Source organism: Ixodes scapularis, unplaced genomic scaffold (assembly GCF_016920785.2).
Source record: "Ixodes scapularis isolate PalLabHiFi unplaced genomic scaffold, ASM1692078v2 PGA_scaffold4__175_contigs__length_147842914, whole genome shotgun sequence".
Classification (NCBI taxonomy): domain Eukaryota; kingdom Metazoa; phylum Arthropoda; class Arachnida; order Ixodida; family Ixodidae; genus Ixodes; species Ixodes scapularis.
Window position 1 is genome coordinate 123,136,952 of NW_024609879.1, and position 22,001 is coordinate 123,158,952.

Below are 22,001 nucleotides of genomic sequence, written 5' to 3' on the forward strand. Positions count from 1 at the left end.
AGTCATTGCACTTGTGGGTGACGACAAAAGTCAGTGTTCTGGTTTCCAGTCTGTACCAGGGGCGGATTTATGGATCAGGCCTGTGGGGGGAGTCTGCTGAGATATGACGTTACGGCCGAAACGTCGCCCAGGTCTAGTTTGTTGACCCAATATTTGCTGTGTCACGAAAAACTAAACTTTCGTCTGGTGTACATCAATGATTTTATTTTTAAAAAAAAAGTTGATTTTGGGGAGCTCAAAGCTCACATGACCTTAACACCAATTAAGTTTCCCCCCTAAACTTGGTGGGAAATTAAATTGGTGTATAAGTCTGTGATGTCCCATAATGCAAAGGGCGCGGTTACGCCTACCGTGATGCCGGTATACTCGGAAACGGGCGCAAGAGCTGCGCTCAAGAATCTAAGAAAAATGAACGCGACGTTTTGGCTCTAGACCGGGGCAGGATTACAAGATGTATAAAATAGTCAGGGTGTCACCACACTGATCACAGAGCCGAGGATCTTCCCCCCAAAACAGGTATACTTATAAATAATAAAACATGTCCAATTCCCAGACGGCACAGTAAGGTTTCATGCGGAGGCGGATAATCCAAGGAGGGGGGGGGTTGGTGACGGGGGCGGCCGCCCCACCCCCGAACAACGTCTCCCCCCCCCCCCCCCCCCCCCTTTTCCCTTCTTGGAGGGCAATTTGACATGGATGGATCATGGGCCCCCCGGTTACAACTGTATCCCGGTGCTCAAGAAAGAATGGGAAAATAGAGAATAGTATCCTTAAAAATCCCCCCCCCCCTTCCACCCCCCAAAATGGCGTTCTGGGTCCGCTCCTGGTTTCATGAGAGCATAAAACCTTATTGTCCCCAAGACCCCAAAAGTAGGCTTAGTAACATGGAGCTTGTTTTTACACTTCATGTCACATTCAAATCGCCAACAACGAAAAGACGACGTCTTTACTCTCTGATAAGGTAAACAAGCACACGGTTGAAGAAGGTTCCTTGGATATCCTGGAAGCTTGGCGGTCTTCTCGTTGCCTTCTATGCCAACGGTATACTTCAAAAATTTATACTTTGACCGTCATGTAGGGGAGAATTGAAATATCATTCGACACAGTTAATTTAGGGTATATTTCTGTTTGGGGATTATTAGTATTCATTTCAAATTTTCGAAATTCCTGAAACACACAAAAAAAGTAAACACCGAATTTCGGAGAATCGGGAATCTAGCAAAAATAAACTTTGATTACCCTCGAGTATTTGGCGAAAAAATAAACTCGGAAAAATACCCTTCGAATGTTATGAAAAACAAACTCCGGAAACGCGGAACCTTAAAATATCAGCGTTAAAGCAATTTATTTGTAAGTCAATATAATCTTATTGGAGAGGGCTTCGGGGTGTTTTCATGACATATAGTCGACCCTTCGAATGGAGATGTCTCCGCACACCCCGCACGGCAATAAAAGAAGAACTGCCGAAACCCGGGATCGAACCAGGGACCTTTAGTTCTTCAGTCTAACGCTCTCCCAACTGAGCTATTTCGGCGACGTAAAACCGCAAACGTGATGTTAATTCTTCAGTTGCATATGATCACCGATGACACTCCGTGTCGAGAAGTAATGTTCCGGCAAAACAGTAGGTTGAGACAGGGACATTTATATTTAAGTCTAATAGTATACAACTGAGTTCTTTTTTTTTTTTCATGTAATGGCAAGCTGTTACAGGAAGAAAAGGGAAAACCATATTAACGTTAAAATACCGACAACCCCGATTGGCATCTCACAGGTGAACGGGTTTCAGGTCCATACGTTTTCCGATCAGAGGAATCGCCTCCGTGGCTTCCAAACCTCATTCGTTTTTCGTCTGGACCCACCAAAATATTCTCCAACAGGTCTGGTGCAAACATCTGGATGACAGACGGCATTTCGGCACCTACGTATTTTCGCAGAGGCCCACTAGCACGATGAGATACAAAGACACATCACGCTCTTTTTCTCTGCCAAAAACAATTGTGTCATAACCACAACGCATCTCCACCCCACTCTCCCCCCCCCCCCCCCCCCAAAAAAAAAAAACACACACACACACAGAAAGAAAGATTTTGTTTTTGTATAAAGACATTTTATTACTTCATGCTACGTTCACATCTAAGCTAGAGTGCGAAAAAAGCTACGTGCTTGTTGGACCAGTGAAACGCGTTTCGACACGTGATCACGCTCCCGCCCATCTCCAGAGTACAGGGTCGCGTGTCGAAAAGGAGGCTGTTGATTGGTCCAGCGAGCATGTAGCTGCCACCGCACTGTCAGCAATGTCAGCAGCAAAGGCAAACACACGTGCGCGTGAACCGACTCTGAGCAGAACGCTCTTGTCTGTACGAGTACTCGTGCATAGGAGGTACTTTCCAAAGCCACGCGCTTGTGCCCATGCCTTTTTCTGGACTGTAGATGTTTTTGAGATGTAGTATAGTTTTGCGCAACCAACAAAGCGAGCCCCACGGAACTTAAACGTTCCCTTTTTCGACCTCCATTGTTTAAGTACCCGTGTTCAGCCTGAACCAACTCAGTTATTTTTTATTTGCATTTGGGAGTAAGCAAATCACGGTGACTAAAGAAACCTCGTGCCTTTACATGAGGTTGTTATGTTCGCTAAAAATTATTTCAGTAGAGCTTGTAAAAGGCTGACCGTCTGGGTCACCGTGTTCCACTGAAACCGGGGTCACGCTGCTCATACATGGCACAAAAAAGAGTCTACAAACACGAGTCACCGCAATGTTCGTGGTTTGAATGCCGCTTGCCAAGTTTCCTCCTTGAACTCATTGCCAGGCGGCATTCGAAGCACGATCTCGCGGGGACTCGCGTTTGAATCTCTATGCAGACTGTCTTTTGTTGCGATGTATAAGTAGTGTGACCCAGCTAAAAAACGTTTAAACATAAACGAAAAAAAAAAACAAAAAAACAAGCGAACAATACAAGACTGGGGATGCAGTTTCGGAGTGGATAACGAGGTTACTATATATGGCGCAAAGCTACTGCAGTGTAACACAATTTTCGAAAGTACCGCATTTCTTAATGTCCGCTCGAACTAGAGAATTGAACCAATCGAGCTTTCTGATTGGCTGATGTCGGCTATCCGGTAGATGAGAGAAGAAAGAACAGAGCGCATACGGATAAAACGTTTACACGCGATGAATCGCGCCCGGTTGGAAAGTGATCCGAATGTTGGTGTACGCTCAAGCTTCTCTGTAACAAGTAGTGCTTAATCTACATGGTCCGATCGTGAAAGGTAAACCCTGCTTTTTAACCCGCATAAATAGTCTTCACAGAAAGCTGAAACTGCTCGAGAAAGTGACCCTAGTGGTTGTGATAAAATGGAAAAAACTTGAGCACATCGCGAAAAAAGAGCACCGACCCATTCGCAGATATCCCCATTGCATGGGTCTCCATTTTGTTATTATAATGCAATTAAATGCACTTTCGTCACTCCATTTTGTGGCAATCGATTGCAGTGCTGCGAGTCTGCGCCACACAATCACGAAGCAAAACTTGGGACTCTTCGACACACTATGGGGTACAAATTGCAGCTGCTGTCTGTACCGCTGATGCAACATACACTCTAAGAAATACCTGCGCGTCTACTTACTCGCAAAACACTCAAAGAGCCAATCTCTGCGATCTACGCAATCAGCTCAGCGAATGATGAGGCGGAATATTTTTTTAGACCTTAAGGTGAAGTCTACGCTGTGGAATTACGCAATGCAAGCATGACGCTGTGCGTTGCGTGATGCCACAGCGCAGACTTCATTTTTAGGTCTAAACAGATGTTCCGCCTCATCATTCGCTGAGCTGACTGCGTAGATCGCAGAGATTAGCTCTTTGAGTGTTTTGCAAGTAAGTAAACGCGCAGGTATTTCTTAGAGTGTACAATAGACAGACTGCAGACGCTGCCTGAGACGTGTTTCTTCCCTTGTTTGACCGTCATTTGTCAGACATAAACTGTCTGCGGACATATGTTCCAAGCATACAGAGGTACGAAGCAAACATGGTCGGAAGATGCTTCGGGCGTGGCCGCAGATAATGTCGTCATCATGGCTGCGGAGAAACTCCGTGTCTTTTGCATGATGTACGGACAGCGCGACTACGGCTCGTTCAGTCTCACAGCCCTGCGAGCTTATCGGCGATTCCCCTGTCTTTCCTACTCGGCCATTCTGGCTTTTTATCGGGCCTTTCGGACTGATCCGCAGGTAGACTCCGTCGGGTCTCTGGACGATCACGCTCAATCGCAGAAGTGTGTGCACTTTCGTATAGATATGAAAGCTCTCCCGCGGGTTGTCACACCTATCGCCTCTTCTCCATCGCGATAAAAGTACTTTCCTGCAGTAGTAGGCTTCTGACTGATAAATACTCGACGATCGGATTTTCATTTCAGGAGCATTTTTTTTTTTTTTTTCAACGAAACTTGGCAAAGAGCAAATGCCACGGCCCATCCCTAGCCAATCGGAGCGACGGGTCGCGAAGCACGTGACATCCCTTAGCGAAGGTAGAGGGGTGAAGGTGTGACGTAACTTGGAGAAGACGGGAAAGGGGGAAAACTGTCCTCTTACCCGGACGTTCTTTTATGTGTCCGGGACGTCATTTTGGTCCCACTCGGAGATGAGCCTGTCACTCGAAATTCGCGCAGAAACGGCTTTCCTCTCTTTCCCGCCAGTGGCTTCGACAGTGCTGCGCGCAACTAGGGAGATAGACTCAGTCACGTGTCTCACTACGATGCGCTGATTGGTTTACTGGAATACCGTAGCCTTTGCCGTTTGCCAAGTTACGGTGACGCAGGGTATGGCGCCAGGGTATACGGCTGGAGATGAGGATTGGGTTATCTCTTCTAGGGGTAAGCGGTACGCGCTATCAACCCAGAACCCGTCTCGCAAGAGAGATAAGGGCGTCAAGCTGCGGCGTTCTTGATGCTACACAGAGACTCGGTTGTGTGTTGACGTAACAACAAAACATGGTGGCGTCGGACGCCCTGGATGTCTGGACCGTGTTTGTCGCCCTTTCGTGCGGCGCTGTGGCGGTTGTGGCTGTGAACAACGAGAGGACGACAAAATCCACTGTCTGTAAGTCGCGCCAGATCTAAACCATATGTTTTTTGGTTACCGATACGGTGCTGAGCTGCGCGCGACAATATTTCTTTAGACGAGCGATTCTAGATGCGTTTCTGGCAACGATAGTTTTGTAAAATTTGCGCGGTGTTAACGTCAAGATTTTTATTGGTTACTTGCGGCTTAAACGTGTAGATGTTCCACTGAGAGCTGAAGGGATATGAAGTTCGAATACAACGCTATTGTGGCCCTCCTACTGCTATGGCAGTTTTATGCATAAGGAGTTTTGCAAGCGCAACATGACAACTGTTCGTGGTTTGATCCTGAGACTGCTACTATCTCTAATGTAAACGACTCAAAGGAAAACACCCTAGCCTTTATTGAATTTATGGACTCGAGAAGATAGCGCCTTTTCGTCTTTCAGTGATCGAAAGAGATTTTTGTGTGGCTTATTCAATTTGGAACGAATGATACCTGGAAATGTGTGAGTATACTATCGCGAATAATCTGTGTTGCAACAGTCCTCTATCCTTTCTCGGCGTACACTACAAATTAAAAACAAACAAACAAAAAAACTAGCGTTTTAGTAGTTTATTGGAACGCGAAGTTTAAATCCAATTCTTTCCATTCTATGACGCTTCGAGAAGTGATAGAGTTTGAAAGGTTAAAAGCGCTAACTGAAACACGGACGAAACAAGAAATACGTACGATAAGGACAAGCGTCCTTGTCGTACATATCTCTTGGTTCGTATGCGTTTCAGTTTGCCCTTTCAACCTTTTAAATTATATGAACCTATTAGACCCAACCCAAGTTTTATTGCAAGTAATGAAAAGTTGTGGGGATTGCAGACGGAGAAAAAATTAAGGCCGGATTCTGTGTTGCAGTTCATATTGTCCACGGGGGGATACAGTGTGTTAAAAGATTTTTATCCGAACATTGGGTCTTGCCTCGTTTGAGGCATTTGAGAAGCAGACGACCTCCAAGAAAACGTCGCCACTGGGACACTTGGACAGGCGCCAAACGTCGAGCATAAACAACGGCATGCGGGCTGCGTTGGCAGCTGTGTTTCCATTCCTTCCACTCCCCCCCCCCCCCCCCCCCCCCCTCCCCCTTGAATTGACAGAGACATTGTGGACGTGTTTGTTTCTCGCATTAGTCGTGTCAGAAGGTCTGCAGCAATACTTAAAACACAAGCGAGCTGGCGGTGATTCATGGTAATAAAAACCCGAGACTCAGGAACACAGAAGGGGTTGAACACAACACAAAATCTCCATTGATTGTCTTTAGCTGTTCTCGATGTCCTGTCCTTAGTCACCGACAGTTAAGATGTGAACCACAGGGAGGAATTTTTGTTGTCCAGTTTCCAGCGCGAGCTTCCTGCCTTTGACGATGCTTCGGCGTCCCGTGAGCTTCGAGCGTGCACGCACAGTCAAAGCACGTCCGAAGGCAACTAGCGCGTGCTGGAGGCCGGTCGTTCGAAAGAGACGTCCTGCTGCCGTTGTCATCTTGGTAGCGACTCTGGTGGAACGAAAGTCCTAAGCACGCAAAGGTCACATTTGCGTACACACAACACATGTTTGCACGTGAGGTGCACCGGTCACGAATCCCATTTTAATCAGTGTTGGGCAAAATACTCGATAGAAGTATTTAAGTTAAGTTACTAAATACCTGCTTCATAAAGTATTTAGCATACTACTGTAGTTACTTTCACTGTAAAGTGTCTTGAGTAGAGTATAAATACTTAGAAATGTAATTCAATTCCTTTTGAAGATACCTCCGCAATGAGTAATTTGTATCGATGTGAGTAACAACGACAATTATGCAGTTGCACAAATCTGGTTTACCAGAATTGTTTATTAGCACGCAAAAAAAACAACAACAACAAAAAAAAAAACATCGTAGGGTTATTTAATGTTGTCCAACTGTAGGGAGCAGGATATTGTCACGAATGACAAATGATGGGGCGGCGAATAACTGAAGAAACTAAACGTTTCATGGGGCGAACTTGTTCCCAAAACAAAAAATGAAAGCCGTTTACAACTCCCTGTAACGCCGAATTAGAGCGCAGCTCTTGAGGAGGAGGAGGGAAGGGTACTGGGGGGTGGGTCAAGTGACCTCGGGGGGCGGGGGGTCACGTGACCTTGTGGCGTCACGTGACGTCGGGGGGGGGGGTCACGTGACCTGGGGCCACGTGACGATGCCGATGACGTCATCAGTGATGATGACGATGACGATGCGGATGCCGGTGACGTCATCAGTGACGTCACTGATGACGTCATCAGTGGCTACGACGTCAACGGGGGGTCACGTGACCTCGGGGGTATCCCCAGGTCATGTGACCCCGGGGGTGGGGTCACGTGACCTGGGTAACCATCGTGACCCTCGTGAGGGTAACCCTAGTAACCCTCGTGAGGGTAACTCTCGTGAGGGTAACTCTCGTGACCCTCGTGAGGGTAACTCTCATAACCCTCGTGACCCTCGTGAGGGTAACCCTCGTGAAGGTAACCCTCTTGGGGGTTACTAACCCTCGTAACCCTCGTGAGGGTTACGAGGGTAAGTAACCCTCTTGAGGGTAACCCTCGTGAAGGTAACCCTCACGAGGGTTACTTACCCTCGTAACCCTCACGAGGGTTAGTAACCCTCGTGAGGGTAACCCTCGTGAAGGTAACCCTTTTGAGGGTAACTAACCCTCGTAGCCCTCGTGAGGGTTACGAGGGTAAGTAACCCTCGTGGCCCTTGTGAGGGTAACCCTCCTGAGATTAACCATCGTAACCCTCGTAACCCTCACGAGGGTTACGAGGGTTGCGGTTACGCCGACGGCGACGCCGACGCCGACGCCGACGCCGCTCAAGCCGGGAACGGGCCCCTAAGAGCTGCGCTCTAAAAGAAAGGCTAGCGTCGCAGGCGTCGATGTCGGCGGAACAGCGGGATCAAGCACTGGGACGAGACAGACTCCGGACCGCCACGCGGACACCTTTTGTACCCGCGTGGGTTTCTGAAACATTCAACGTAGAACTTTCGACCCGTAGAACATTCGTAACTCGATCAGACGACAAGGTTCTCTAACTTACGAGAATGTCAAGTTGAAAGAATAAATAAAAGAGGAGTTTGACCCCTGGAATCGAACCCGGAGCCTCCGCGCGAGAGCCAAGTGCGGTAACCATTCGGCCACGCGCTCGCGCGGCAACACGTGTGGCAATATCACTGGTACATGTTGCAAAATATTTCTGGGACAAAACGAAAGAGGTAGATTTATCTATAGTGACATCGCCTAATATCACGTCCTGCGGCGCGATATTCAGCGGACTATAAACGAACTTGGGATACGGATATGAGAGAATCGATAAAAAAGAGAACCCACATAATAGCCGCGGCAGTGGTCGCACCTTCTTCAAGTAAGTTGCGTTCAAAAGGGCACTCAACGTTGGGGGACGCTTTGTTGGCATTTTGAGAGGTCATCGAGCTCGTGGTTCGTTTCTTGACCTGTTCTCTGCTTATCAATGTTCGCTTACAGAGTTCGCGAGAGAAATAAATGACAAACTAAAGACAAAAAAAAAAAAAAGAACCTCGACGTTTTGTCGTAGCGTGGTCAAATATACAACAAACAAAACAAAAATGTTTTTTTTGTATGTGTCCGCTTCTCACTTTCTTCTATTTGTTATTTTCTTGACACTTAAGTCTGCATTGTTGTCGGGGGTTGTTTCCCGGTCTGTGTTGCGCCTCAGTGTGGCCATCTTCACTTCCGCAAAACCACCCCTTTTGCTTGAGGATTTTTGGGGGGAAACTCTAGGAAACAAAAGGCGCCTTTGGGAAGGCGAGGGGAAAACCTTCATTGTACGAACTTTGGGCTGAAATATGAGTCACAATCGGCAAAAAAGCGATGTTTTCACGAGCTCAATCAAAGTCAAGCTAATCGGAGCTAGCAACAGGATTTGGTTGAAGGAAAGATTAATATTCACGTTTGCTCGTGCCACGCCCACGCCACTTCATACAGAAAAACTCGAAAAATGGCGAAATGTCAAAAATGTATTTAAGATAATGAGTGCAAGATACTCGAAATTGCAATTAAAATAGAGTATCAAACCCTCTCGATCAAAAGTATTTGCAAGATAACAAGATACTTAAATAAGTATTTAAGATACAGTATCTTGAGTATAGTATTTGAGACACGCACAAGTCTGATTTTAACGCAAAACGCAGCAAAGGCAATGCCACGTCCGTTGTTGACGAACCCGGGGTGACGATCGGTTGCCACAAAACTTGGTGCACCTCACACCTTCGTAGATTGCGGACGATAAATGGGGACTTGTTTTGAGCATGTATTAGCATCCAGCCTTGGCTGCTGGCTGTCCATGTCCAGATGAAACGCAGCATGCTTATTTATCGTACAGCAACACTGAAATATCAATAATTTATGACGTTTTGAGATTTTCGTTTATATAAACAAACAAAAACCTTTACGAAGAAAGGAATAGAGAGAAGGGGAAGGAACAAGTAAAACACTGACACGATGTCAGGCAACAAATAAGGCAAATAAATCAGGTTAACGCCCTAAATAACCTGGTGTCCTAAGATGGACATTTGGCGAGAATATCGGATTGAACATTTGGCGCCACGCTTGACCTTGGCGCTGGCCAATTGCGGCCGTCAGAAATCTCGCCAACTTTTTTTACCGTGTGTCCAGCCTAGAGCCCCTGTGTATGAGCATAGGCAGCCTCTTTATCTAATTCAACTGAAAGTTATAAAGCACCTACTACAAGATGCATGCAGTACAATAATGATGTTTAGAACTTTATATCGGTTTTTATTAAAGGCGAATGCGTTGTATTGCACACTGTTTACAAACAAGGCAGTGTTTGCCCACACCTAGGGTGGGCACTGGGTGAGCGCAGAAACCTGATTTGCGTAAAGTGAAACTTGTGAGCGTATATGCGCCGCGCCAACAGCGTGGGTCACTGTAGCGGAGTGACGTCAAAGGCGCGCGTTAGTGTGTACATATCCGCGGTCGCACGGCTAACTCTTTACACAAAGATAGTCTGCAAACACTGTTCGAGGCGTGCTTCTTCCTTCTATAAGCGTCCCGTCACATTGATCATACACAAATTGTCTGGACATGTTGGAAGCATGCAAATGTGCGAAGAAAACATGCTTAGAACATGACTGAGGAGTGTCCGCAGGTAATTTTGCCATCGTGTCTGCCGTGAACACAGTGTCTTTTGCATGATGTAGTATAGACCAACGCGCGGCACTGACGTCACACGGCTGCGGTGGCGCTGTCGACGGCACTGCGCATGCGCAGACGCTTCCCGCGAATTCGGTTTCTGCGCACGCGCTGTGCCCACACCTGGTGTCTGTGCGAGCATTGGAACTGTGGCTTTAGGCAAATGATGATATGTGGAAAGGAACAAGGACTCCGCAATGACACGTGGCGTTCGTTTAATCCACAGACTACATGGACGATCTCTGCGCCTCGTCGCACGCCTCGACGGTACACGTGGGCGTCGCGGGTCAGGAGTCCGCGGTGGTGTTGCGGGCGACCCGGCACTACCTGGAGAACGACTTCAACTGCACCGTGCACGTGACCACGCGCAAGGACCGCAGCCTTCTCTACAGCATCGCGTCCCTGGACCTGCCCATGACGTGCCTCTCCTACCTCCAGGTGACCACACGTTGGTTTGGTCTCGTGAGGAAATGTCGATGCCATGAAAGCTAGTATACAAACGGTGCGTTTAACCATAGCCTCCTATATATTGACAAAGCCTGGCAGATCGCCACCAGAAGCGGCTGCCGAAATGGGAAATGTGGAGCGGCAGACAACGGATGGGAGGGAAGCCACGTGACTGGCGCCCTGCTGTGGCGAGACGCCGAAACACACCTCTCCCGAGCGAACAAGTGTGTTTCGGGTCCTCGCCGCTGCAAAGGCTGTGCGCTGACGTCCAGGTTTTCCGAGAAATGGCTCTTTGTTGCCCTGTGGTACCAGATCCTCGCACTCCAAATCTGCGACCAGGCACTCTATGGCTCCGTCGTCGATCTGTCAGGCTTTGTGAGTATAGAGGATGCTATTGTTTAACCCATCAGAATTTTCACGAAAAAGACAGGGAATGACGGTGCAGGCGTTTCACGGATGATGGCTGGGTCTATGGCGATTCTTGTAGAGGTTGTAGCCTCTGGACTACTATGCATGGCTTCTAGACGGGGTCAATGTGCCTCGCTATTGGCTATTTATATATTTCCGTGTTTTCTGCTTATACTTTCCCCTCGGAAGTGGCGCAGCAGAGTTAATCTAGTAACGTTGCTAGTATGGAAGCGTATCTGACATCAGTGCTCTCGCCACGGGCGTTGTCCAGTAGGTGTGGGAAGATCGGATGGACGGGCACCGGTTCTGCCGCAACGTGGACGACCCCATGGGCAAGGAGGCCCACTGGGTGGCGTCGCCCGACCTCTTCGTCCAACTCATCACTTCCAAACACGACTGGAACTACGAGCGGAAGGCCTTCGATCTCGTGCTCACTTCCTACAGGCAGAGTAAGTCGCGACGTCTCTCGCTCTTCCCGCGACGCGGACCATACTTACCTACCACATCCATCTGAAGCTCTTATGATGTCAAGACTAGTTTTCTGTACCGTGCTTTGAAGTAATCAAAATTACACTAGCTTTTTCTTCGGTGCATCAAAGTAAACAAGATAGAAATTGCTGTTCTTGAAGAAAGGAAAAAGAAAAAAAAAAAAGAAGAAAGGAGGCAGTAAAAATAGTGTTGTGTTTTCTGTATGCTTAGACAGCGGGAAGTTAGCCAGCCCCGATGGCTGTCAGGTGTGTCCGCTGTTGGTGAGAAATTTAGCCAGTCTTGTACCACCGCTAGCCTGAGGTCTTTCACGTGCATCATGCGCTAGCAATATACGATCGCACTCCAATACGATACTCATCCAGATTGAAGCGTGCAGGGATGGGTAGTGAACCCAGGATCCCTGGGTTCCGCAGATTCAGCTTTCACTCCGCATGCTCCGAGCTGCGGTGCTTTAACACACTCGGCCGCCGTTCCACCGGAAGAAAAAGGGACTGGAAGAGTGCGGGCCAGTTCAACATCAGCTAGAGTAATCAGAGCCAGTGTAGAGCCGTATAAATAGAGCGTTTTGCCATTCATTGGGAAGAAATAGAGACAAAGTAGGAAGCGCCATTGGCCGAGAGTGGGCTGGGCGTGTTTTAGGACGTCTTCGCAAATTCAAATGTGGCCAATCAGGAGCCGGAAATAATACCCTGGCGGTGGTCGCTAGAAACGAAATTAATAAGTGCGTTGGGGTAACTCTCGGGGACTAAAAATGTGGTGCACGTGATGTTTCAATCACGGTCATCCAAGGTCGTAGTGGAAGAGCACAAGGAACGATCGACATAATGCGTACGCCAGTCAGCGAGGGCCGGGAATCTGCCGTCCGAGCGGTCACACTCTGTCAGAGCAAAACAGAGTTCGAGCGGCACATTTGTTTCTTATATCTTTTGGCATGATCATAATCGAAACATCACGGGCACCGAATTTTCAGCCATGAAGAGTTACTACTTTGTAAACATAGAAATAAAAACAGCGCAAACGAACACAAGGACAAGTAGAAGAAGGGACATAGACACAGTCCCTTCTTCTACTTGTCCTTATGTTCTTTTGCGCTGTTTTTATTTCTATATTTACAATGCATCACCGACTAGCCCACCTCCAAACATTACAAGAGTTACTACATTTAACCTTTATGTACTTATTAAAACTGTTTCTCGCTACCACCGCTAGGGGATTTTTTTCGGCTTCTGGTATGCCAAGAAAGCGCACCAAGCCCTCTATCTGCGCCCGTTTCACGCCCTGGCTCTGCCCGCTCCTCTAATTGACCAAACACTCTCTATACACTGCTCTGAGCCAGTGAACAAACAGCCTACAGCCTCCTTTATACTATACCTCTATGGAATGTTGTCACACTAGGGTGGCATCAACTTATCAATTGGGCCGGTGCCCAACGCCGAGCGTCCTTCGGCGCGTTGATTGGATACGAGGCGCAGCCGAACGCTGACGTAACTCTCTTGTCCAATCATCTTCTTCGCTCGATCTCACCGTGAGGACGTCCAAATGCCAGTGCATGGACTTTGATTATTCGAGGTGGTGGTGCTGTAGGACTGTAAACTGCCGTAGTGGTTTTCTTGCCTAAATAACGTTGATAGTGGGGAACGTAAAAGTCCAAAGTAACACACAAGATGAAACTCGTGTGGATACAGATAGGTCATCTAATCAGCACCTGGGGCGTTGCCCACCTTGGACTCTTGGGTCCACAAGAGCAAATCACAATGGAGAGCTCAATGATAAGAAATAATGTCTGCCTCACAATCCTTTCCCCTTGAGGTACCAGTGGTTTCCCTGTAAAAAAAAGTTCCAGAAATTCCAGGAACCGATGGATCATTCATAATAAAATTATAATATTAATAATGATTTATTCTGCCTGTGCCCACCATAACCATAGCGATCGAATCTTCTTCAACTTTTAAAGAATCCGGTTGTTATTGATTGAGACCACCTTTAGTTATATAGAAGAACTTCTGGACGTTATGGTGTTTAAATCGATAGCAACTTTATGTGCACTATTTACAGTCAGAAAAGGGACATCGAAGCTAGGCAGAAACGGTTGCAGCCGGCTCGTTCCCCCCGCTGCTCGTGCTCATCTGGTGGTGCTCGAGCCTTGGCTTGTTCAGTCCGCTGTTTTGTCGTCTTCTAGACCGCCGTGGAAGTTTTTACAAGTTATTTTTACTGTGTCTATGCGCTTTTACATACCTGGAAAACATAACGGCGGCACAAATAAACCGTCTTTTTTTTTGCCGGTGTCCTTTTTTTTCATGCAGGCCTCCATTTTGACGGTTGCTTCAAAGGCGAGTTTCAGTGCGCAAACAAGTTCTGCGTGTGGAAAGAGCTTATGTGCAACAACGAAAACAACTGCGGGGACCTGAGCGACGAGAACTGCAGTAGGTACTTTTTTTTGCAACGCTAGGCCGCCCGTTCGGTGCTTCGCAATATAGTACAATTGTAGGACCTCCTCATAGGCTTTTCTAAATACATGGTGACGGCCAAAAAAAAAAAAAACAAAACAAAAAAACACACACACAAAAAAAAATCCCAATTATGTTAATTGCACAAAAAAAAAAAAAAAAAGCGCTTTGCGGAAAGTTGAGACTCTGCCATCGCGAGTGTTTGGGATATTTTCAATTTGAGAAAAGGCGGCTGGCACAGCAACCAAACACAAAAGTATAAATAAATAAGACTCGTAGTGTCATACTTTTGCGGCTTCCTGTTAGAGGGCGCCTAAACGTTTCAAGGACAATCTATTGTTTAATTCGCGTGGTGCATACGTCGCCGCGCTCTTTTTCCACCACCCGATCTGGCGCGCTCTGGAGAGATCTTTCTGTACTCCGTTCCACCTTCAGTCCTAGCGCAGTGGACGGCACGCGCCATCCCAGCCGATCCAGCGCCGGGAGAAAGTCGCGTGACCTGCCGGTGGTGCGGGGCGACACAGGGAGCTCAAGGTCGCATGACACTCCCTCAACGCCGCATTGGCTGGGATGGCTCCTAGGGTCCGCTGTGCTCGGACGGAAGGTGAAACGGAGTATAATGCGCGTTGAAAGCATCACGCGAATTCACCATATATGTGCATTTTAATGGGGACACGTACAATCTAGTATAATCTCGTGAATGACCCTGTAGTCACTGATTAATGCTCCTCAGCTAATGAGGTAAAGCAGTCAGCAGATAACCCACGCCCTGGGTTTTTTTAAGCAGTCACGAACCATAATCTGTCTTTCACAAAATAAATTTTAACAATAATTTTTTGAAAAAAAAAATACAAGAAATGTTTTGGCTGTTGCTTTTGTTTCTGCTATTCCATTTCGGTCTCATGGGTCTCGAATATGTGGTAACACGGCTTACAGAATGTCAAGTTGCCGGTCTATGTACGGTGAGTTAAGTATAAAAAAAGTGCTCCTTTTGTCTTGTCATTTCAGTGTCCAAGACGTTGTCCATCATCGTCACCATAGCAGCAGGTATCACCGTGGTGATACTTATTTTCGTCCTTGTCTCCTATATTCGCAAAAGAAGACAACAGGCGCCCCACGTAAGTATACACGTCGCGTGAACATGTACGAATACCTTTCTCGGCAACTACTGCATTCTAATGCTTGGCATTACTGCGTTTGTTCATTTCTGGCTTCATATTCCTTTTGCGCTCTATACTTAGTACAAGGGCTGTGGTGGTCAACCGGCCAAGAGGGGTTTGACTCCTTTAAGAAGTGTTATATAATAGGGAGTTTTAGAATAGTTTGCCTAAAAGCTTTGAGTACAGTATCATTCATATTAAGTTACTTTTCTACATGTCCCATAGTGCATCAGCACAAACGTTTGTTTGCCTTTTCATCGTTTTTTTTTCTCGTCTCCGCAGATAGCTACAAAACTGCCGTCGGGTAGAAATGTAAGAATGCTTGAGCGTAACCTGGAAAATAGGCTACTCGACCCGAACTCGTGTTTCTAAATATTGAGGGCGTGCTCAAAACACCATATTTTTCAAAGGTGTTTGGAAAAGTTGAATTTTGTTTTTGTTTACACATGCACAATACAGAAAGGGACTAATAACATTTTATATTACGCGTAGATTTAATGACATACCCGATGGATTTCCTAATCTCGCTCGCTATAAAAAGGTGAAAAAGAAGTTAACCTTAAGATGAATTGAGTTACAAGCTGAAACAGCGATTCTAGCGATAAGACTTGCACCCATCTTGCGAGCGTAACCCATGCTCCTCGCAGGGGTGGATTTAGGGGTCAGTCTTTGGGGGGGGAGGTGGTCTGCTGAGATATATGATGTAACGGCCGAAACGTTTCCGAAATCTATTCTGTCGATCCAATACTTGCTATGCCACCACTGGTGCATCGATGGTACAGCGGTAAGTTCGTTTCGCGCTCTATTCACGAAATGTTCTGAACACACTCGAGAAGATGGCGTCGGGAAAAAAAAAATATTATCCGTTTACGGACGCAGCCCACTGCCGTCGGAGGTATGGGTTATTTGGAAAGCGATGGAGTTTGAAGACGTATTGCAGCCACAGTTCCCTTGTAGGATCCTGTGCGCGATACGGACGTCCTCCGATAATATTCTGCGCTTTCGGTTGTTATTCGTGCAGTCTGTTACCCAACAATGATGTCCCGATGACCAGGAGACTCTCGTCAATGATTCCGCTAGCTTTAATTACATCATTAAGTATAATAAAACGGAGGAAACCGCGAAGATAACAACGGAACTTGGAAAAACACAAGTGCCTAAGGCGTTTATCCGGGTCTTTCTGTCGTTCCTAACTACTGAGTAAGGAGGAAAGCGCCGGCTGTCATTTCCCTTTTCTTTCTTGCCCTCTTTCAGTAAAACGGTCTGTAACCGCTGTTCTTCGGATTTAGATCTTTCTCAAACGCTATCAATGCCGAATTTTCAGTCCTTATTTTTAGGGGCTGTTGTGCTCAATTACAACTGGAATGACGCTTTTAAGTCTCCTTGTCCCCCCTCACGAAACTTGCGGAAGCCTTCAAGGTTCCTCACTTCAACATGTGATACACGGTACGGCAAAAAACATGCGTTCGTACTACATCTCTCAAATGTTAATCCTATTGCCACCAAATCTTTCAAAGCTTCCAAAACGATACTTCAAAAGGCGCAGTCCGCCTTATTTTCATCGACGAAGAAGCCTAGTAATATCTTATTTTCTTGTTTTATAATAATTGGTTTTGCTTCCTCACAGGAACCTCTTTTCGAGTCAACATTATTTGTGCGGTGTAATGCTGTATGTTCCTGTGTAGTGTGTACGCGTATGTGCGTGTGTGTTTATGGCATCTTCAATCATCAAGTTCTGGTGCTATACAAGTGGAACCTCTTTGTCATACCGTTTAATTTTTTAGTGCGTTTGCATTAGAAGGCTCTTTTTGGCGAAATCCCGGCGGTGTCTTTCGCTTTTCAGCACCGGAAAGAGAGGGAAAAGGAGGGGGACAGGGTGACGTGTCCGACCCTTCCATTGGTCCGAAGCGCTGACGTCAGCACGCGTCAACCTCTTCCTTTCTCCACGGCGCTGACAAACTGACAGACACCGCCGGGTTTTCGTCAAAACGACAGTTTTCGCTTTCGTACAAAGAGCGACGCGTAGCTGGCGTGGAGCCAAAGGAGGAGGCGGACGTCGCAGTGCAGTGGAATCAGGTAGAATGCCATGCGGGCGTGCTCAGTTGCCGCTCTGCCGTCACCTGAGGTTCTTCGCTCTGGGTTTCGGTTGCAGGCTTGCAGCGGTGCGTGGGCTGTGATGTGTGTGTGTAGTTAAAGCGATAGATGCGGTTCCCTCCACAAGTGATATGAATGCGGTGATGAACGAATGGAAAGGGTAAACAGGGGGTGAGGAAGAGCTAATGCTATAGTGCATTTCCGTCGGATGAATCACATTGATCTCCAACTATTTTTTTCTTCTCTCTTTAACAAGAAAAACAGCTTCAACTTTTATTTATTTTTTCTCCTCACTTTGACGATCACTTTCTGACTGAAATTTTTGTGTAGTTTTCACAACAGAAGGGAAGGTGTGTTTTTCTGCTTTATTTTATTATTTCCTAAAACTCCCTTATTCACCCCTGTCTTCGGTTCAGTCCTACAAGTCCTTGTTGACTTCGACTAACCTGCCTCATGTCGTTCTGAATCCATCCTGCGCGGAAAAATATTGTTATTAATAATATTAGTAATAATAATAATTATTATTATTAGATCGTACATTTCCCTCAATCATGAATAAACTGCAATAATAACTTGGGTGATTCTACTGACAAACTAATTAATTGTTGCTTTATTGCCGGCACACTTTGATGAACAATTTAATGTTCACGCCTGCTAGTTTAGTTTTAATAAGTTGACAGTGTCTCTTCGAAAAGCTAGAATGCTTGAAATGAATCCCATTTCATTCGAGAGTTGTAACGACTTGTAGATTCTGTTAGACAATATTATCACTTTCACGGTGTTTACTGACATTAGAAAGAAAAATAAACACTTTTAGAGCGCAGCTCTTAGGCGCCCGTTTCCGGCTTGAGCGGCGTCAGCTCGGCATCGCCGTCGCCGTCACCGTCGGCGTAACTGCGAATCCCCCCCCCCCCCCCCCCCCCCCCCCCCCCCCTCCCGCCCCCCGGAGGACCTCGGAAGGACCTCGGGTTTCCTTCGGGAGGACCTGTACCTTCGGTGACCTAGGGGAGGGGGGGGGGGTCACCTGATTCCCCCCCCCCCCCCCCCCGAGGTCACATGACCCCCCTCACTACACTTCCCTCCTCCTCCTCAAGAGCTGCGCTCTAATTCGGTGTTACAGGGAATTGTAAACGGCTTTCACTTTCTTTTGCGGTAAAACAACACCGGAACATCCACCAGAACTGCACGCTAACACTGCAAATACAAAAAAAGGCGTTGCTTGATAAAAAAAAAGTACAAAAATAAAGTTTATAGCTTTTGCTTGACCACCGAGTTAAGCCGAGGGCACGAACCGCTTCCATGAAGACGTTAGCGCCATTCCGAGAGGCGTGTTGGCGCGAGAGGCGTGTTGACATGCGATGCGGTAGCATGGCGGAGAGGCAAAATCAACTTTGAAAAGCGTTAAGCAATATCGTTTACTCCTTTTTGAACAGTTTTTTTTCAAACGCATTATTATGCTTACGTTTTCTTTGTTCCTGGGCAGGATTTGTCGAGGGCCACAAGCACGCAGTCCTTCCAGAGCGTGGGGTCCGGTATGTCCGGCGCCGTGGACACCACCTACGTACCGCTGTACGGCAAAGCTCTGCTAGACACCCCGATGATCCTGGTGAACGACCTGCCCACGCGGACGTCCTCCTCCGACGACGTCGTGCCCAGGGAAATGACCGAGAAGCGACTCAAGCCCTGCATCCGCTACGACCGATCGTTGTCCGACCCAATGTGAGGTGGCGGTGCTGCGCATCGAGAGTCGAACGGACGTGTCCCCCAGGAGAGTCGGACACTTTTCACCGTCCTGACGCAGAAGGACGGTGACTTGCAACGCGTCTTCGACTGGCGTGTTTACAGTTCTAACTCGCCCATCCTGTCAAATTAAGTGTTCTCGAAGTGCCAACAAACGACCTCACAGAAGCTGCAACCTGTCACGTTGTCGGATGTCGCGACCCTAGCGGTTGGTGCTATAAGTTTCGGCAAAAAGTATATATGAGGAAACTCGGGAGTCGCTCTTGTCAGCGCGTTCCATCTTCTGACTGCAGACGTATCCGTGGACAGTGTGGCTGAAGAGTGACTTGCAACAGAACAGGAGTCCGCCGCATTCATCTCCACTGCCTCGACACCGCCAGGATCGCGGCATGACAATTCTGTGACGTCACCAAACTGATGGACGACGTTTAAGGACGCCGTAAAAGCGCCGGTCAAAGACGCGTTTGAGGAACAAAGTGCGCATGCTCCGAAAATGCCCCTTTGTTCATTCTGGAGGGTATCAGCGTCCCTTCAAAAAAGCTTCAGGGAATCTTTAGCCACATGTGTTTGGTGTGATCATCGGGTCTGGCCACTCTGCGGCCGGTGATAGTTTCTCCTCGTAATCGCCAGTTTTTTTTATCAACACTATACCCGTTTCCACCTCAATAAAAACGCAAGTTTTGCGCATGGTTCATGCGCGGCGCGAAGGAGTTTTTACGAGATTTGGTTGTCGGAGGAACAAGCGATGCTTTTGGTGTTTGGAACGTTTATGTCCTGATAGGATAACATACGTCTAACCTGAAATTCGCCTACATATATCTTATTACCAACATAAAGAGGGAAATTAGTAATGCTCCGCGTGGAGCCAGACTTGTTTTACAACAGTTCTTGAGGTAAAAACGGGCATAGAATAATCAAGGCCTATGAACAACCTCCTCTACATCCGCCTAAACGCCATCACAAAAATATGGCACGAACTCAGCAATGGGGTCCAAGCCCGTTGCTGAACTTCCTTGGACTCACTGACCGGACATGAGACTCGGCCAAACGCCGACGTAAAATTCGTTTCCAGTATGTGTCTGCGCTTGTCCTCACTGTGTTGAGTTCGAAATGCTATTCTCCGTTTCGCCTTAAGATCAGACGCAGTCGACGCTATAGGAACCGATGGGACCAACCACACAGCGTCAAAAAAGTGCACCATCATTGTGTTCGTCATTTTTCTGTACGTCTTCTATCATCGCTGAATCAATCATGAACAGAAGAAGTACCAGTGACTTGCGCTTTTACACTGATTGACTGGTCCTATTCGCTCGTAGCGTCGGTTGCGTCTGGACTTAAAGCTGAAACGAAGTATATAAGACGGGTTTTGATTATTTTTCTAGATAGTACTGGGCTGACCGCAGTCTCTCTTAGGATATAGGGTGTAGTAAATAGCATAATCTACTAGTCCTCGTTTTACCATAAGTAAACGCTGATATACAGACTTGCGACCGTGTGCCTTAAAACATTTTAAAAGTTTCTTACGTCGAGAGAACAGACCGGAGCCTGCAGCTATCGGCTAGCAGCGGAACACTTTGTGGTCCCGTATCACGTACAGCGAAGCTGTTTATGGCTAGGGTTTCGTAGTTTTCGTGTGCGCGCGACCAAAAACTGTACGCTCGCACCGCCACGCGCGCCGCACGCGCACGCCTTCCCCGTATAAAAGATTCAAAGTAAATAGCCAAAAGATGGCTATTACTTTGAATAACAGCCTAAAACAAATGGCAGTAGATGCCATTTGTTTTAGGCTTTTGCTTTAGAACAGTTACTGCTGCAGACGCCGGCACGTGCGGGGCGTGGAACACCATTCCCTGCATTCTCCTTGATGCTTGCGTAATTTAGCAATAGGTCTATTCAGTAGATTAGTTATCAATATGCACCATTTTCAAGACCAGTAGACTTGAAAATCTTCGAGAAACAAAGGTTTCTCAAAGATTTGCCGCTGTGCGACCCGCGTCAGCCATGTCTACGCTCGCACCGCCCTCTCTTTGTCGTCGTTCCAAGCGCTTGCGTGCCTAGTTTCCTTTTCTTGCGCTCTCCCGGGGTGCAGGGGTTCCCGTCGCGCGTGTCTAGTTTCCTCTGGCTCCTCGTTGCGGGTCTGTGTCGCGTACTAAACAGCTTCGCTGATCACCCACCTTCGCAGAGTGGAATGGCTCATGATTTTATTTTATATATTTCTTTCGCGTATTCTTCTTTCTTTCTTGACTTGAAAAACATTTTGAGATTGTTATAAACAATATTTTATCATAGATATTACTAGATTTTATCTCGAAAATACCTCAGAACCTTCGCTTTAGTGATGCGCGGTTCCAGGGTCACCTCATTGATGGCACGAACGTGCTAGTGTGTTATTTAGTCGTAAGAGATAAGAAGAGCTCGGTTCCAAGTAATCGCAAGTTTGTGAACGGGCAATTAGAGTGCAGTCAAAAGCTACAAGGCGGACAAACAAGGCGACTTATAATACAAGAGCTCGGTCAGGGCACATTCACATCATTTGATTGGTTTGGCCAGTGATAGCCTTCCACATAGACGGGACGATCGCCGTGACATTGCAATTTTGGATTGACTCCAGCACCTCGTAGCCTTGGATACTCTCTGACCTAAGGTGCCACTGAGCATTTACCTCCGAGGTAGCACCTCTTTGAATGATCTTGATTCACGTCCGAAAAATGATTATTTAATTGCACCACAGGATGCATGCTAAAGCGCGCCGTGAACCACGGTGCGTATTAAAGCGTTCCGTTACACCACTCGTGGAGCAGGTACAAGGCTGGGGTTCTCATAAGAGGCGGAAAAACCGTGCGGGCACCTTATTGCAACCGCTAGCCTTGTACCTGTTCACGAGTGGTAACTTTGGTGCACTACTACGCTTCT

General features: G+C 47.2%; 1 protein-coding gene and 1 non-coding gene across 2 annotated transcripts; one reads left to right on the top strand and one right to left on the bottom strand.

The window, feature by feature from the left end:
• Window positions 1-1,461: 1,461 nt before the first annotated feature.
• Trnaf-gaa lies at window positions 1,462-1,534 on the bottom strand. Its single transcript has one exon. It is a non-coding gene; the product is annotated as a tRNA-Phe (tRNA).
• Window positions 1,535-4,882: 3,348 nt separating this feature from the next.
• LOC8038328 lies at window positions 4,883-20,689 on the top strand. Its single transcript, XM_029972993.3, has 6 exons — window positions 4,883-5,096; window positions 10,530-10,741; window positions 11,433-11,607; window positions 13,951-14,070; window positions 15,103-15,212; window positions 18,832-20,689. The coding sequence occupies exons 1-6, from the start codon at window positions 4,988-4,990 to the stop codon at window positions 19,069-19,071; spliced, it is 966 nt and encodes a 321-aa protein (XP_029828853.3). The 5' UTR covers window positions 4,883-4,987; the 3' UTR covers window positions 19,072-20,689.
• The last annotated feature ends 1,312 nt before the right edge of the window (window positions 20,690-22,001 follow it).

What these genes read in the sequence shown, in the direction of transcription:
- LOC8038328 (XM_029972993.3), top strand. Translation starts at nt 4,988, where the DNA reads ATGGTGGCGTCGGACGCCCTGGATGTCTGGACCGTGTTTGTCGCCCTT. An exon ending in GACGACAAAATCCACTGTCT is followed by an intron (nt 5,097 to 10,529) that starts GTAAGTCGCGCC and finishes TTTAATCCACAG; the next exon opens with ACTACATGGACGATCTCTGC. An exon ending in GCTCACTTCCTACAGGCAGA is followed by an intron (nt 11,608 to 13,950) that starts GTAAGTCGCGAC and finishes TTTTTCATGCAG; the next exon opens with GCCTCCATTTTGACGGTTGC.